The sequence below is a fragment of the Temnothorax nylanderi genome, unplaced genomic scaffold (genome assembly GCF_030848795.1).
Source record: "Temnothorax nylanderi isolate EJ_2023f unplaced genomic scaffold, tnyl_v1.0 TNYL_tig0093_pilon, whole genome shotgun sequence".
Taxonomy (NCBI): Eukaryota; Metazoa; Arthropoda; class Insecta; order Hymenoptera; family Formicidae; genus Temnothorax; species Temnothorax nylanderi.
The window spans coordinates 374,088-391,525 of record NW_027249155.1 but is presented as its reverse complement, the minus strand read 5'-3'; the positions used below and the strand labels follow the sequence as shown (position 1 = coordinate 391,525).

At 32.1% G+C, this 17,438-nt stretch overlaps 3 protein-coding genes across 13 annotated transcripts; all 3 read left to right on the top strand.

Moving 5' to 3' along the window:
- The first annotated feature begins 247 nt into the window (after positions 1-247).
- Positions 248-9,322, top strand: Set2 (SET domain containing 2). 2 transcript variants are annotated; one of them, XM_071710885.1, is made up of 15 exons: positions 248-902; positions 1,668-3,465; positions 3,692-4,342; positions 4,461-4,580; positions 4,714-4,842; positions 4,947-5,148; positions 5,244-5,341; positions 5,457-5,625; positions 5,718-6,378; positions 6,474-6,531; positions 6,666-7,024; positions 7,135-7,383; positions 7,462-7,904; positions 8,098-8,433; positions 8,505-9,322. In XM_071710885.1, exons 2-15 carry the CDS (start codon positions 1,688-1,690, stop codon positions 8,658-8,660), a joined length of 5,409 nt encoding a protein of 1,802 aa, XP_071566986.1. In that variant the 5' UTR covers positions 248-902; positions 1,668-1,687; the 3' UTR covers positions 8,661-9,322. The 2 variants fall into 2 exon arrangements, with proteins under 2 accessions (XP_071566986.1, XP_071566985.1); XM_071710884.1 differs by having other exon boundaries at positions 7,135-7,904.
- A 603-nt stretch (positions 9,323-9,925) lies between these two features.
- On the top strand, positions 9,926-13,945 carry LOC139775123 (activating signal cointegrator 1 complex subunit 1). Of its 6 annotated transcripts, none has more exons than XM_071710895.1 (7): positions 9,926-10,050; positions 10,589-10,738; positions 11,012-11,121; positions 11,205-11,523; positions 11,829-11,989; positions 12,114-12,232; positions 12,316-13,945. In XM_071710895.1, the coding sequence occupies exons 1-7, from the start codon at positions 9,968-9,970 to the stop codon at positions 12,427-12,429; spliced, it is 1,056 nt and encodes a 351-aa protein (XP_071566996.1). In that variant the 5' UTR covers positions 9,926-9,967; the 3' UTR covers positions 12,430-13,945. The 6 variants fall into 6 exon arrangements, with proteins under 6 accessions (XP_071566996.1, XP_071566995.1, XP_071566998.1 ...); XM_071710894.1 differs by having other exon boundaries at positions 9,937-10,050; positions 10,505-10,738; XM_071710897.1 differs by having other exon boundaries at positions 9,951-10,050; positions 10,552-10,738.
- Positions 12,360-17,298, top strand: LOC139775121 (uncharacterized). Of its 5 annotated transcripts, XM_071710891.1 has the most exons (5): positions 12,387-12,493; positions 12,712-12,734; positions 14,482-14,666; positions 14,917-15,098; positions 15,218-17,298. In XM_071710891.1, the coding sequence occupies exons 3-5, from the start codon at positions 14,493-14,495 to the stop codon at positions 16,389-16,391; spliced, it is 1,530 nt and encodes a 509-aa protein (XP_071566992.1). In that variant the 5' UTR covers positions 12,387-12,493; positions 12,712-12,734; positions 14,482-14,492; the 3' UTR covers positions 16,392-17,298. The 5 variants fall into 5 exon arrangements, with proteins under 5 accessions (XP_071566993.1, XP_071566992.1, XP_071566990.1 ...); XM_071710892.1 differs by lacking the exon at positions 12,712-12,734 and having other exon boundaries at positions 12,360-12,493; XM_071710889.1 differs by lacking the exons at positions 12,387-12,493; positions 12,712-12,734 and adding an exon at positions 13,649-13,790.
- Positions 17,299-17,438: the final 140 nt, after the last annotated feature.

The window sequence follows — 17,438 nt, the reverse complement described above, 5'->3', positions numbered from 1 at the left end:
CACCTAAAATACGCCATGTTGATGACCGTCAGCGGGCATAAAAGATGTATTGACATGCATAACGTTCGAAATTGTTAATCATAATTATAACGCAGCCAATTAAGACTCGCTGTCTTATTTTGCATTTACATGAATAACTTTTCCAGCTTTTCCTGCCCGAGGTCCGGAGGCGGTCGGCGGTCCCGGTTTTTTTTTCCCACATCCGCAAGTTCGTGGCACTGCCACCGCAGGTCGTTGCTAACGCTGGTCTCGTTTGCGACAGTGAGTTTGCACGGAGCGAGGAGAGGCGGTACTCGGGTAGGCGACGAGAATACATAGCATGCTGAAAATGTTGTATGTCGACGGCTCATACTTTCCTTCGCGAGTCCTTTAACGCCTTCCGAACGCGATGGGCTTATCTCGGCGCATTTAACGCCCGCCGAAACGGAGGATCGCCGAGGGCCCGAGCGCGCTGGCATCGGGATCGGGGAGGCCCCACCAGGATCACGGAGTCGAGATTCGTTCAGTGCCAAAACGTGACGAACGCCGAGCCGAGCGACACGGTTCGTAGGTAGCGAACGAGATAGAGAGAAGGCGAGAGAGAGAGAGAGAGAGAGGTAGAGAGTGAGATCCCGAGGATCTCGGCGAGGAAGCCGAGGAAGGAGCCTGTCGATGTGCGGCGTGCTTCGACGAGACGTCAAATTCGAAAAGCGATCTCACGGTCCCGCCGAGCCGTCTCCCCGCACACGCAGCCGTCCCAGCGGTATTTCACGTTTCTAGCCAACGTCCCTCGGTCCCGCACTCCCGATTATGTCGGTAAATTGGAGAACTACGGCACGGCGTTTGTTTGGGAACGATTGTTGAGTATCCCCGAACGATGAGTTTCTCCCTGGAATTGCCGGACGCAATTTTAGGAGCATACAGTGAGTAAAGCTGCCGTTATTATCCGTTCAAAGACGCACGGACGTAGCGACTGGTTTTCCCTCTGCGAGAGCGAACTAGGAACGATGGGATGCTTGCTTTGAGATGTTGTACAATCAACTTCGATGGTCAGCGAGTTCTCGGGAATTTTTATCATTCGCGCATATATATTTTACTGTGAATCTTCAATTCACAGCTGCTTTAAGGGAGAAAGTAAGAGATAAAGAGAGAGCAATATATTTTAAGTATGTAGATGACAACATTTCAGTTATATATCTTCAGCTTTAAATGCTAAGCAAATTGCTTTAATTGACCTTGACGGATATACGTTTATTTATTCTTTCGATCTTGGTTTACAATTGTGTCTCTTTCACTGTAATATTCAAAGCATATTTATATATAACTACAATATTTTGTTTAGATAATTAGTAAATTAGTAACTTTTTCTAACATTTTACTTTAAAAATTGAAATTAAAAAGTGAAATAATTATTTTCCTTATTCTTTAATTGATATGAATATGATAAAGCAATATCTTAATAATCTATATACTTTTATACTTTTTTAGACTCGAGTTTTTTACTGCTATTTAATAGTAGTCATTCAAAATTTGTTGTAATATTAAATAATGACAAAATTATACACTCTAGGAATATCTAAGAATATCAAGGCATATAATTATTGTGTTATATAGAAAATATGTTGTATTTTACTTGAATAAAGATCAGCTTTTTGCAATAAATTATATGCTAATCTTAATTGTTCCAGACTGAGAGAGTATATATGGAATGAAAATGGCACGGAGACGTAAAACCGAAGTAAAAGCATCTGAGAAGTCATCTCATAAATATGTACCTGTACGCAAATCTAGCAGACAGATAGCTAAGAAGCAATTGGAAGAAAAAAAGATAAATGGATACATTACGCAAACATCTTGCTCAAACAGTTCAGAAGACTCTAAGTCTGCTAGCGAAGGTCATAGCCAAGTTTCAAAGAAGAATCAAAATTCTCAGAAGAAACATAACAAACACAAAGGTACTTCCAGTAACAGTGTAATTGTAAATAATGAGAATGCTGTATACAATGCTACTCGATATAAGCGGGATGCGGGTGAAAGTGACAGTCAAGACGGTATAGATAATATGATTAAAAATTCAGAAAAACTTAGCCCAGAGGATGTACAACAGGTCGTTGTTGGTAATCCAAGTCCAAGCGGTGAACTTTTACCTGCATCTGCATCAACGAAGACGGAACCCTGGTCGGGAGATGTCGTAGAGGAAATGGTGATCTGTGAAGAAATACAAATGGAGGAAAATGTTGGGGACAATAGATATTCTATCGCACAGGATGACGTTATAATTGAAGAAGTATTAGTTTTAAACGAACCTAATGTAGAAGACAAAAACTTTGTAGAATTTACTGTGATACAGAATGAGGATAATACTGAATCAATGGCAATGGTGTCCAAGTCAGGAAAAATTTCAAACAATGAATATCATGCTATTAGAAAAGATGTTAATAATGTACATACGAACAAATCAGAAAATTCCATATCAGCCATGCATGCAGACGAATCGGTAATGTGCAGTACTGGGAATGGTAATACCACAGATTTCAATACAGATAAACCCTATATCAACAAAAAGAAACTTGGATTAGAAGATGGCAGTAGTAAAAAACAAAAGAACAAGACAATTTATGATAAAATTAGAAAGGAAATTTCAGAATCGATATCCGAAAAAGTTCGTTTGTGTTCTATCAAAGACGATTCTGGTTCGTCTACTGAGGAAGATAATTGTAAGCGGGAAAGCAAAGATTTACAAGTAAAAAATATGCATGTAGATTCAAAGGAAGATTCATTTAATAAAATAGATAATAAACTAGTAGATATGCAGATAAGCGACTCTTCACAAGAAATACAAAAGTTAGTGAATGATCTCTCTAGTGTGGAAAGCACCGACTCTCCAGTACAAACTCCTTTAAACATGGAAAAACTGTCTCCGGTCCCGTTAAATATCGATGACGAAAGTAGTTCGTCGATATTAGATAAAATGGAACAATTACATCGCCCAAATAATTCTGTTAGCTCTGAAATTAAGGAAATATTCTCGAAAACTATGGAACCCAACAATATTATTACAAATCAAGAACAAAACATCTTGGTATCCAACTCTTGCATTGATAAACTTCAGTGTACAGATCGAGTTTCACTAAAATCGAAAGTTACACAAGACAAGAAAAGTGCGGGTCAGCAAAAGAATCCAGAGCATTCAACAACTACTGATGAATATCAAGACAGTGAAGGAGATAACAACAAAGTTGATAATGAAGATTTCAAATTATGCAGCAGTAGCGAAAATAGTAATGACACATTATCATCACTTACCAGTTACAAAGGACGGGAATTTGATATAAAAAATGCAATCAACAATATAAGTGATATTGACAAAAAAACTGAATTCAGAGGTCGTAGTGGAAGTACTGATACGGCTTCCGAAAATAGTTCAAACAGTTCAGGTGTAAGACGAAGCAGTAGAATTCGATCTATTGGATTAATGAAACAAAGGTAAGAAATAAAATAATTTAATCTTAAAGTATAAAAAATTTATAGCAGATACTTAACTTGTTTTAGTATGATTAAAATTAATTTTATTAACTTTTACAAATAATCTTTAGTAAATAAAAATATATTTAAAAACATTTCAAATATAATGATTTACTTTACATATGGATGAATAATATTCTCTGTATTACGGATTTAAAAATGAAAAAAATTAATTTGAATCTTTTAGATCTCGCGGACGTGGCTTGGTTACAAAACCTAATATGGACGTCTCAAAAGCTATTCTTCAACAAGAAAAAGAAAAAGTAGTTAATAATACGAATCCTTCAATTACTCAAGAAGTAAAGATAGATAACTTTGAGACTCAATGTGATAAGGAAAATAATTCTAACAAGATTCCAACATCAATTGATACTTTGACACCTTTGAGTACCAGTTATAATACTACAGGATATGATTCTGACTCTTCAAAACCAGTTAAAGTAAAATCCCGTTGGCGAAGATCGAGTGAGCTTGAAATGGGTGGATCAAACGCTGGATTTGGCTCTATCATCGCTCCTGTGTCAATGTTTGGTTCATCTTTTGCACCTCCACCCGAATCAGCACGTTATGCACCAGTAAATATAGGAGAATCTACGTCATCAGAATCGAAACATAATGTTATTAGTACAAATGTAAAAGTTTGTACAGAATCAGAGCAAATTAAAGATGTACCAATGATATTCAGTAATGTTTCTACTGTTTCAACAATAGCACAAATTCCAAAAACTATAGGAGCAAAGATTTCGTTGCCGATGGTTCTCGAAACAGAAGATAGAGAAATGGAGGAAAGACTGAGTCAATTTGAGCACTTGCATGAAAATCTGTATCTTACTGAAAGGTATATAGAATTAAGGATTAAATAATGTTTTTTGTTATATGAATATTCTTTCTAACAAAGTGTGTACAGCCATTTTATATATCTAAAAACATTAAATATTTATAACATTTGTTACTAGATATACAAATAAGGAAACCAAAAGAATGGTGTGTGATTGTTTCTTAACTGAAGAAGAAATTGAGAGAGGAGAACTTGGTTGTGGGGAAGATTGCCTTAATAGACTTCTCATGATAGAATGGTAATTATTTTTAATAAGATAAAGTTTGATAATGTTTTTCTTCAGAGATCTTTGGATATATAAATTAATATATATATAGCACAATAGAAATAAATTATACAAATAGAAATAATATTATTTTCATATTTATTAGTGGATCTAGATGCGTGGTAGGTGATAGATGTACAAATAAAAGATTCCAAAATTGTAATTATGCCAAATGCGAAGTTTTTCGAACAGAGAAGAAAGGTTTTGGATTACGTGCTGTCGTCGACATAATGGCGTAAGTATTTTTTTTTTCAGCGAGCAAGAAATAGAATTATGACTTGAATAAAACATAAGAAACAAAAAAGATTACTTACTTTTATATTACTCTTACAATTGCAGGGGCGAGTTTATAATGGAATATGTAGGCGAAGTTGTAGATCCAAAGGATTTTAAACGTCGTGCAAAAGAATATTGCAAAGATAAAAATAGACATTACTATTTTATGGCACTGAAATCCGATCAGATTATAGATGCTACCATGAAAGGAAATATATCTCGATTTATTAATCATAGCTGTGACCCAAATGCGGAAACGCAAAAGGTAAATTTATACTTTATCCTGCAACTAATAAAAGTCATTTTTGAAAAATGCCAGAATAACAATATACATTTTAATGATAATTAAATACTTTTTAGTGGACAGTAAGTGGAGAATTACGAATAGGTTTTTTTAACAAAAAATTTATTGCCGCTGGCGAAGAAATTACATTTGATTATCATTTTCAACGTTACGGGTACGTTTTTTTATTTTTATAATTATTAAGTAGCTATTTATTTGTGTAGATTGTATATATAGATATCTATATCTCTATTTTCATTCGTGCAATTTATTATATGTTTAAATAATAGCAAAGAAGCTCAGAAATGTTATTGTGAGGCACTGAACTGTCGAGGTTGGATAGGTGAAACACCTGAAGAAGAAAAGGAAAAGATTGAAAAGAAAGAAAAGCGCGAAAGAGATCCGAAGAAGAAGGAAAAGGAGGAAAAGAAACCTGCTGATTATATGGAGGATGAAGATGTAAATACAATTGCACAATTAGTTATACGAGTTAATATGGTTTGTTAAGCAATTACTTCTTTATTACTTTGTTCTTTTACATTTCATTTTAGTTGGAAGAAGAAATAGATAAGTTGTGTTCAGGTGGTTTGAAAAACCGAGCGCACACATTAACGTTAAGTAGATTAATGGTACGTAGTAGAGAATTAGAACACAGAACTCGTTTGTTACGTGTTATTCAAAGTGGCGAGCAACCATGTCGAAGATTATTCTTGGATTATCACGGTTTACGTTTGATTTGGAGTTATGTTATGGATATTGCCACAAACGAAACAGAAGAAGCTCAACAATTTCGCTTAGAAGTGTTGAAAACTCTAAATACACTGCCAATACCAAACAAGACAATGTTAATGGATAGCAAAATATATGGTGTAGTTGAAAGATGGGCGAAAAGATTATATCTTTCTCCGAATGCTGATTCCCCGGAAGATGATCAGATTAAATCAAAGATGAGCTGCGAAGAATTGAATAGTAATTCTGATAGCAACGAGAAGAAAAGTCCTGATGAACGTCTGAATGACATTCCAGATAAACGTAATAACAATATCGAAAGTTGTTTAGTGGTTGGTGAAGTTAAATCAGAGAATACGGATCAGAATCTTATTCCTGATTTAGCTTCTGGTCTTCTTGCTGAATGGTCCAATCTAAAAGAAGTTTTTAGAATACCGAAAAAAGAAAGAATTGAGCAAATGAAGGAGCATGAAAGAGAAGCAGGTTATTATCGGGCTTATTTTCGAGAACATATTAATGGCGTACAAAGTCGAAAGTTATTAACATTTATATAATATTACTTTTGATTTTTGTTGTAGATCGAGGATATAGAGAAGAATTGGAGAAAGAAGAAAAGAGAGGCACGTCATATGATAGGTATGTACTTGTATGCTTAACGTATCATTGTAGTTATACAAATCTTTGTGATGCTTAATAGTATATAATTGCAAATAAACATTAAGTTAAACATTCGAACTAACTTCAAACCTAATAATTTCACAAACTTTTAGACCTAGATCTGATAGATATAGTCGAAATGAAATTGACAAACGTGGTGATAGGAGACGAGGACGAGAATCTCCAGAAGCTGATCATAGTAGAACGAAAGATAAAAGAATAGAAGAACGAAGTCTAGTTCCTATACCACGAATGACAAAGTACGAACGTAGGCAATTATTTGCACTGAAAGTTGCAAAAGAAGAGGAGGAAAGGCAACGTCGTCAACAACAAGAAACATGGCAAGAACATGAGAATAGATGTTTGGGATTGGGTATAGATCCTCATACTACTGCCATGGTTGATCCTCAAACTGGTTATCCTGTTTTTTATAATCCAACTCTAGGTCAATGGCAACATTATTCCACTCAAGGTAATATTTGTTAATTATTCTGTGTGCAGAAATGTTAATAACTTTTGCAATCAAACACATTTATATATTTTTTACATATCTAATATAGAAAATGTAATATCTTTTTATAGATGGAGGAGAAGCCACGCAGCAATGCACTCCTGTATACGTAGGAAGTGCTCAATCTACTGGTATAATGGGTCAGAGTCCTCATGTACTATCATCAACAATGGCAACCGATATGTCGTCTGGAATTACGACTGGTATTCCACCAGTAGCTTACTCATTAAGTCAAGCACCTGTGTTCAGTCAAACATCTTCCTACTCTTTGATATCACATCCGCAACCGTATACCGAAGGGCAACTACCTCTTCCAAATAGTTTAGTGTCTGTTTTTGGTGGCATCCCTTCTACGTCAATTCAAGCGCCTTTTTATAACCACATCGAAAATCCCGTAGATCAACAATTCTCTAATCTTGCGTCCACGGAAGGTGTCACGAATCGACCACATCCTGAAATTCCGGCAATAGACTTGCCACCGAAATGGAAGAGCGCGACGGATAGCAGAGGTAGAACGTACTATTACCATGTGAAGGAAAGAATATCGCAATGGTTACCTCCGCCACCCGATCATATCGGAGTACAGCCAGACTCGTCATCTACCTCGGAATCTAGTGAAGAATCCAGTTCGTCAAATGAGGACGATGAAGATATTGATGATGATAACGAGGATCAAAGAAACGATGATATGGAGGCAAGTAGCGTTCTAACAGATAGTCCTCTGAGCACATCTAGGCCAAATGTATCTAAAAAGTTAAGTCATAATCTGACTGGAAGTTCACTGCCGTTTCCTGAATCTAAAAAAAGAAGGGATGGATTGGTCCAAGAAAGAATTATTAGTGTAAGTATAATTTACTTCTTATATTCATCTTGTATTAATATGAAATGTACTCTTAAAAATTTATATAAAACGTTAAATCTCTTTAAAAAGGAAACGCTCCATGTATCACAATATTAAATTTGTTAATGCTGATGACTTTAAAGCTTTTATGCCTTGCGCGACTTCAATCGATTCATTGTTATTTATATTACAGCCACGTAGGGAAGAGGATCGTATTGATCATAAAGCGTATAAAGATATAAAAGAGAAACTACGACGACAAAAGGAAAGAACGAAACTGAAAGATCATGTTGAGAAGATAAGGAAACATAGACGAAGTAATAAATCGAAGTCTCATTCGCGACATGGATTGAGCAAGCTGCAATCAACATCAGCCGAGATGTCTCCTATGTCCGAAAGGAAAATCAAGGATACATTTAGAATAAATATGGCTAATGTAATGGTTCACTTCTTAAATCCATATAGGAAAAATGACTGCAAACAAGGTAGAATAACTAATACTGAAGATTTCAAGCATCTAGCTAGAAAGGTATGTTGAACTTGAGCATAATGGATTCCCGCATATGACAGTGCTTTTTATGATTGTACATTCTGTTGCAGTTAACACATTTTGTACTTGCGAAGGAATTAAAACATTGTAAAAGCGTGGATGAGTTACAATGTAATGAAAATGTTAAACACAAAGCAAGAGATTTTGTACGTAAGTACATGAGCAAGTTCGGGGCAGTGTATCAGAAAGGTACAGACGAGGATTAGCTGTAATTTATAAATGGAAAATTGTTATTTATTGCGCGAACACTTCGGCTATCGCGAAATATATTTAGATAATATATTTAGGCGCATGTAGATACACATTTGTAATTGTATTATTGTAAAATAGGCAAGTTTGTATATGCGTGATAAGCGTTTTTTCATGATTTAGCAGTTAATAAATTTTAGCAAATTTTTAATTTCCCATACTTTACGTGTAAATTCGACACATGTTCATTTATACGTGCTAAGTACGCATGTTGTATCTTTTATAAATATTGTAACTTATATGCCAATATACACACACACACACACAGTGTAAAATACATGCTCTGATAGTTGTGTAAGATTTTAACCTACCTTTCGATATCAGTGTCTTAAAGTTAAATACCTGAAAAAATATTTATTTGTATACGTTATGCACACAATAACTTCTGTAAATAATAGATTATAAATGAATTTCTAACTGCTTTACTGGGTTGCCGTTGTGCTTGCTGACTTGTGATTGTCTGATATTTATAAAAACTGGACAAAGGATGAAAAATCTTGCATTTATAAATTTAATTTTGTATTACCGACATTTCGTCTTTACACGTTACAAAAATGTGATGCGTGATTTTCGAAACGGAAGCAATGTAAAATATTAAATAAAAAGAACTCTACGTTTATTGGTAATAATTGATTTTTCTAGGATTACCAATCTATGTTTTTTTAATTAAGTCTATCCGTTTATATAATGTTAACATAATTCCATTGTGTTTGATTAATTTAGTTCACCGTTTCTGTATATGATAAACCCTTTAGTATAGCCATTTAAGTAAAGGACTATAACTTTAAATTACGACATATGAAGTTGCATCCAGTTATCAAAGCAATAAAAATATATTCTTATTTTATTTATTACATTGTTTATTACATTATTGTATTGTATTACACAATGTATTATCTAAATTAGAAAATGTCTGCATAATTTACAGCTATAAAAGTTATTGATTTGTTCTACAAAATAACGATTTTTTCTAATTATTTTTAAAGGTAATCTTAAATGTTTACGAGAGAAGAGGGCACTTTTAGTCAAATTTCTTAAAAATAGCCATTTGATTTTTTAAAGGAAAATTACATGTTAAATATGTTATTAACATGAAAAATTGCAGTGGTATGTACTAACATTTAAAAAATCGTGTCACGGCTTATTTTAGACTGACGTGATTGGCCGATTTCTTCGTGCAATTACGTAAATCCGTTTGGATAGGCCTGCAACGCTAATTTTGCATTCTCCTGGATTATATCTAATTGTACCCCATGATTGGTCGATGACCAAAATACGACGAAAAGGGCGCAATTTATTGTACATACTTGTGTTAATAAGATATCTCATGTTAAATGCATTGAGAAGGTGGGTGTTATGTTGAACAAAATATTCCTAAGTAACAGTGGGTGACAATTATTTATTTATCGTACGACGAGCTGCATATTATCACACAGCAGAGTATTACGTTGCAACTTCTAACCTATAGGAGGCATACTTACTCCAAATAAGTTTGCAACTAATCGCAAGATTAAAATATTATAGTTTAATTACATTTTTATTTAATACGGTGATTATCAAGTTATATATAACAAGAGTTTTACAATTGTGGAATTTTTAGAGTAATGTGGAGTAATGTAATGTTTAAATTGTTGAACATTATATTTTGTATAAATAATATAGGTTTTACTTATTATATCAAGAAGCACTTTGTAAAATTGTATTTTATTTATTAGTTGTAAAAGTTGAAAATATTATTTTAGTTAATTTCAAAAATTTATGCAAAGATCTTTTAAATGCATCAATTTAACGTAAATTTTAGGAGTGTTTGTATGAAACATATTGCATTTTATATAATGGATGTGTTAGAACCAGAATTAATTTGGGTTAATGGACGGTGCTATAGATTTTACGAAAGTACAGCTTGGAAAAACATTCATACATCAGCCCCATATATGGAGGACAAGGAATCAATGTGTTCGAATGAGGAATCTGAAACTGAGATACAAATAATACCTCATGATACATGCTTTAAGCATACCTTTTACGTACCTAAGTGAGAATCTTTTTTAATATTATTTTGTCGTAATTATAATTTAATAACAGCAAATTGAGAGTTATCTCGCCAGTAAGTGAAAATAATTCAGCTTAGGTGTATCTTCATTCGAAACGTAGCGTGCTATTTAATAAAGTTGGCCAGTTGGGTCGAATGAAGATACACCTAAGCTGAATTATAATTTAATAATGTAAGAATTGTGTAATATAATAATGTAGATTGAACAATATGTTATAATAGTTTATAATTTGACGTTTTATTATGATGTTTCAGAATTTTTTACTCACATATAATTGGTACGAAAGGTGTAACACGCAGGAAATTGGAAAATGAGACAAGAACAGCCATTGATATACCGAAAAAAGGAAAAGATGGAAACATTGGTAAAAATAATTTGATACCATGTTGTTATTAATATAAGACTAATACTAATTTAATTAATTTTTAATTATATGTTTATTTGTAGTTATTACTGGACGAGACCGTAAGGCTATAATATCTGCAAGACATAGAATTGATTTGCTAATAGAAGCTTCCAAGAAAAAGATGCGTTTTACACATTTTTTGTCAATTCCATTGAATAAAAAAGAGATAATTGATAAATACATTTCTTTCAAAAATGATGTATTGGAAAAGTATGACAAATCTACATACAATATTGATGAATCGCTTTTTCAAACACCAGCGAAGTTACATCTTACTATTGGAATACTCAAACTATTTGATGATAACGACAAACAACATGCTATTGATGCTCTCAAGGAGTGTAAGGAATATGTTATAGAGTAAGATAATATTACTTGATAATAATACATGATATACAATTAATTATAAAACTAAATTATGTGATATTAATTTATCATATAATTTAGTTTTGCAATCAATAAAATCATCTATGATTTAAAACAGGCCTCAACTTTGAGCTCCGAAGTCATGACACTTCTCCCTTTCCCTCACTCTCCATAGATGGAAAGGGAGAAGTGTCGTGGCTCTGGAGCTCAAGGTTAACCAGGCCTGATTTAGAATTATAAATATAATACATTTGTAACTGTTTTAAAGGATTCTCAAGTAATTATGTAATCTATTACAGTCCTATTCTTAAAGAAACTGGGCCAATAAATATACAATTACAAGGAGTTGCATGTATGAATGATGATCCTACTGATGTTAAAATTTTGTTTGCACAAGTTGCACACAATGAAAAATTGCAAGAACTCGTTGATAAAGTTGCTGAATATTTTATCGACATAGGTAAATAGTATTATATAATTAAATATCTAATAATATATAAGCATCTCTGAAAAATACATATTTTTATATTAATATTAGTTCTTCTGATATCTCGTTTATATAATTATATAATTTTTAAATTTAGGTTTAATGGAGAAGGAGCGTGAGAAAATAAAATTACATGCTACTGTAATGAATACATCATTTAAAAATGATTACCCAGCAAGATTTAAAGAAAGATTTGACGCAAGTAAAATATTAAAAGTAACAGAACTTATTTTTATAAACTAGATTCATCTATCATTCACGATAAAATTCATAATAAAGATATTTATTTCATATTTTAGGTATATAAGGATACATTGTTTGGAGGAACAATATTAAATCAGATTGATATATCTGAGCTTCATACTGCTACCAAAGACGATTATTATAAATCAACAGGTAGCATTACTTTTTAAGTACAGAGATATATGCTAGAATTGTTACAATGATCATTACAATGATGATTTTTATTGCATAAAAGTAAGTCAGAATATTGTATATATGTACAATAGTAATATTTTAATTAATTTTTCGTTTATTTGATTTTTATTTCATGTTTTACATATTACGATACAGATATCTTAAGATTAAAAATATAATTTAGATAGATTAAAAAAAACCTAAAAAATATCTATTTGTTTTATTTTTATTTTATGTAGTTTTATCTTGCATTAATCAACATGGTTTTGTCATTTAAGTGTGCTGATTCAAGTACTTCTGGGTATGTCATATCTTTTCATTTATAAGAATATTCTAGAAGAGTAATTTAGGTTGAGGTTTGGGAAGAAACTCTCTCTCTCTCTCTCTCTCTCCTCTCTCTTTCTCTCTCTCTCCTCTCTCTCATGAATTTTTTGGCGCTCATAACGGTTATGAATTCCGGAAGTTTTGTCATCAGATGATTGAAACACTATTGGTTGTCAGACAGTTTCAAAAGTTTTTGGTTGGAAAATTTGTGAAAGAGTAGGAGAAAGGAGAGAACAGAAAGGGGTTCTCTGTAAAGGAGTCTCATTGTCAGATTAGGCGGGTATTTATAAAAGAAGAATTAAGAAACGCTAGCAAAATTTCCGAGAGAAGCAACGTATTGGAGAGAAGCCACGTGTTGAAGAGCAGCAACGTGTTCAAGCTACGGTTCATTAAAAAGCTACAAATACTATTGGTTTTTTACATTAGAAGAAGTGATAAAGTTAAATTGTTGTATTAACGAAGATTTGTGCGTAAAAATCGAGTTTACGTAAAGAAACGTAGATATCAAGGATGATACTGCGTCTTAAATTTAACGAAATTAAGAAAACAAAGGTAGGAAAAGAAGAGATAAATTTTATCGTGATAGAATTTTAATTTATGCAATGTAATTACAAAAGGAAATATCCAATATTAATCGGGAACAATTATCTTTCCTCGATTCGTCAAAGGACATTAATTCTGAGTTGACTAAAAAAGAATATGCCACTATAAAAGCATCGATTTGATATTAGCTTTTAAATGTATTTCAATTATCTACGATATTTAAAGAACGTCATTCGTGTATCAATATAACAGCCGAATCAGCTACGACATTGGTCGAATCCTAATCACGCTTTTCCTTATCAGACTGTCAATAGAACTCAGTTTCCATCTGTGCACTTTTCATTAACGCCTAACCTCTTTTGTTAAATAATTCAATTAGTATTTGGTTAAAATAAGTATCGCAAAGCTGGAACGTCGAAACTCTATAAATAATGAAACAGTGGATACAGATAATTATTTCTTTTGGAGAGAGAAGTGGATAATAAAAAAGGCACATACCCATTTTTAACTATAGTTGTAAGCATACATGCAACTTGAGCAATGTATATGCTAAGATTATAAATATTACAATTGTTAATGTTTGTATGTGCGAAGCTGATATTTTTTGTTAAATAAATTAGAAGACGTAACCTCTAAAACGAACAAGTGTATTTATTTATAATCTAATTTGGAGGATTGTGGGAAGGTGACTTTTTAATAATCGTTTTACATTTTTTATTATTATTATTATTATTATACTCGGGATAACGTAATCATTCTGATGCCAATTATATAAAATTTTTGTGTTTATATATATATATATGTGTGTGTGTGTGTGTGTGTGTATATATATATATAGTTCCAGATATAAACTTATGTATTCCAGATATAATTTTTTTCTTTTTTTATCTAGTATATTCAATATTATTAGTATTCAAGAATTTGTGGCTATTTTGGAAGTTAACTGAATATATAATCGATAGAGCATCAACTTCAAAACGACATGATCACAGATGTCTATACTAGAGTCCCTTTATAAAGACTCACTACTAGATTGTTAACTGAGTTTTGCAGTAGACTTTTGCAATAGAAAAAGTAGTGTATAGACATCTGTGGACATGATGTAATATATGAGGAATTTCAACTTATTTATTAATATTCCAACTAACATTAATACTAACATTGCCATTTTTATTTAATAGGTATAGCAAAAATGGATGGTATAAGAAGATTGATCATTTTCTGCATATTGATAGCTATTCTGCCATTCGTACTCATAATAATTCCCTTGTATCTACGGCATATTTTTTATGCTGATGTTGCATATGCCGTAACAGAATCTGATATTATAGAAATCAACGATGGAATTTCAACAATATTTTGTTCGGTAAGAAGAGAAGAGTAAATATTCAATATCATTATTTCTAGAATTGTGCCTGTATCATTATTATATGCATTTAATATAAAGAATTTTATCTAAAATTTATTACGTATTTATTACATATAACAAAAATGGATTAGTATAACTGTAATGTTAAAGACGATATGACCCTCTTTTTGAATCTGGCATATTGTTGTCAGTATCAAGTTTCATGAACGGATTATAAGTAATTAAAAATATCGTTGTCTTTTAATAGGAACATACTTTAAAAATGAATGGCACTTTTAATGCTTTCCAAATGTCTCACCGACCAGAGATTACATCGAAACGGAAACATATAAGGCTTAAAAAGAGTATGAGTTTACCTGATGACACATTAGAGTATTGGGGATTTTATTTATTGAAAAATGCAACTGTAGCACTATCTGTGTGTTCAAGGTAAAAATAATTTTAGCAAACAGATTTTTCTTGTAATTAGAGATCAAATCTATTGATATTTATTATATATATACTTATTTATTTATGAGCGTATTACATATATAAAAAAATATTTTCAGATTCGAGGGAGCTTCTATATTAGTGGTAAAAGGAGAAAAGAACCTACGCACTTGTGGCCTGCTGGAACATAATATTGATAAGCAAACACAAGAAATCTTCTTACCAGGTGCGAACAGGCAAGTTAAGATAATATATGAATCGAATGCACAAGAAATTGACTCTGAAGAAACAACCACAATCGAATCTATCAAATCTATGCACATTATCGATGAGACAGATAAACCAGCCATAAATGTAAGCTCTGAAAATCCTTTGAAAGAAATTTTTGATACAAATCCAAACGACAGCACACGGGCGCATACTACGGATGAAAAATCGATGCAAAGTTTAGAGTCGTTGTATCGTACTGCAACATCTTATATTCATGAATATATGGATGGTCAACGAAAAAATGTGAATAACTCCAGAAAAGGAAGACATATTAAACGGCGAAGACATAAGAAGAGGAAGAATAAATATGAAAGACCAAGGCGAAGAGAAAAAGATGTTTATGATTATGATAAAGAAATGCGTCTACAAAAATTAGAGCAAACATTGCATTCGTTTATAATTAATGAAAGAAAGAAACAGGAAAGCGACGGAAAAGATACCAAGAGATTTAAAAGAAGCAAAGATCTCGTAAAGCCACCATCCTTATTAGATCAAGGTATCAAGCATGGTGGAAATGCCGATAAAAATTATACGTCTAATTCTGAGGGAACGTCATCTGTTTCTAGTTTTGAAAATGATTTGTTAAATTGTTACAATGGAGCAATACTGTTAGCTCATGAATTTCAACCTTCAGATCAATGTACTAATGTCTCCTATTTACTTAACAGTAAACACCTACAGGCAAATCACCATGTGGAACAAGATGGTTATTATTATTACATTTTTTATAGCGATAACGATATTGTGTCCAATGATATTTATGCAATTTTCGATATATATAAGCCAACTTTTCAATATGAGAATGTGACTAAATCATGTGTTAATCAAACCGAATGCTCATTTCGTATAAGCCCGCTGTCAGCGGATAGGGTAATTGTCGAAATACCAACTAAGGACGGTATAGAGCATAACGAGATGGACGACGCTGACATGCTAATTTCTATCTGCCAGCCACGAATGGGCGCATACATGATTTTCCCAATTGCAATACTGCTCTTAATTCTTGGTTGTGCTTTTATATGAATAGCTCGACTAGAAGTACCTGCAGAAATACGTAACTAGTGTAACTATGTGAAATTGTTTCACAAATCACGATGTAAATAATTTTAATATGAATTTACATATGTGAGAAACTATGAATTGATCAAAATCAATTCAATATAAAACACGGACGAGGAAAATTATGCTTTCGATTTCGAGGTGTAACGAATAATTTACTTAAGATGAAAGATGTACCGATTTAAAAAATATAATTTTATTACTTTTTTTCTTAATTGTGTTTTGCCTATAATATATTACTTTGTTCATCGTGCAATTATATAAATGCATGTGCAGATACAATTTCTATATAATTTACATATAGTCTGATGTTCCAAGACTATCAATATCCTTTTTTTTTTTTAGATTCATTGATTCATCCGTGGAATCAATTTGGTTTTCTTAATGAAAATGTCAATTATAGTTTCCAAATAGGTGACATATAAAAATAAAGAATTATTAGAAAAGAAAATCAGTAATAAAATTATATTTTTCAATTAATTTCAAGCTGCTTGCTTTTGTTTTAATACTTTTTAATACTAAAATTTTAATTTATACTTAGTTAATTTTCTTTAATATTTTTTTAATAAAAAAGGAATCGTTTTCTTTCGGTTAAAGTTAGTTAAAAAAGTTACACATGATTAAAATAATTAAATGGATGTTTGATAGTTCTGGAACATATAATACTCCAGTGTGTATTCGAAACCCAAGTTATACGGCAGCTAAGTAAAAGTTATAAAAACTACTTCAGACTGTATAAAATATATGTATAATCTAGTTTTTAAGTATGATAGAAAATAAGCGTTATTGTTTATATTGCTAGAAATTTACATGTATACGTATTGTGTATTAATTATAAGACAATAAATCATATTTTTTAATGACTTGATAATTAACGACTGTATAATTATGACCAAAATGTGATCTTATATATATATATATTAACGGATCAGAATGTGATGTAATTTCGTAAAGCAGTTCATATTTGCCGCGATAAGACCCCACCACGGCGGCCGCGAGGCGCTATAAGGC

Excerpts from the sequence above, each read along its gene's own strand:
- Set2 (XM_071710884.1), top strand. The coding sequence starts at position 1,688 with ATGAAAATGGCACGGAGACGTAAAACCGAAGTAAAAGCATCTGAGAAG. Across the intron at positions 7,905-8,097 it reads TCCAAGAAAGAATTATTAGT|CCACGTAGGGAAGAGGATCG; the intron begins GTAAGTATAATT and ends TTTATATTACAG. Across the intron at positions 8,434-8,504 it reads TCAAGCATCTAGCTAGAAAG|TTAACACATTTTGTACTTGC; the intron begins GTATGTTGAACT and ends ATTCTGTTGCAG.
- LOC139775123 (XM_071710894.1), top strand. The coding sequence starts at position 9,968 with ATGACCAAAATACGACGAAAAGGGCGCAATTTATTGTACATACTTGTG. Across the intron at positions 11,524-11,828 it reads TGTAAGGAATATGTTATAGA|TCCTATTCTTAAAGAAACTG; the intron begins GTAAGATAATAT and ends AATCTATTACAG. Across the intron at positions 12,233-12,315 it reads ACGCAAGTAAAATATTAAAA|GTATATAAGGATACATTGTT; the intron begins GTAACAGAACTT and ends TTCATATTTTAG.
- LOC139775121 (XM_071710892.1), top strand. The coding sequence starts at position 14,493 with ATGGATGGTATAAGAAGATTGATCATTTTCTGCATATTGATAGCTATT. Across the intron at positions 14,667-14,916 it reads TTTCAACAATATTTTGTTCG|GAACATACTTTAAAAATGAA; the intron begins GTAAGAAGAGAA and ends GTCTTTTAATAG. Across the intron at positions 15,099-15,217 it reads GCACTATCTGTGTGTTCAAG|ATTCGAGGGAGCTTCTATAT; the intron begins GTAAAAATAATT and ends AAATATTTTCAG.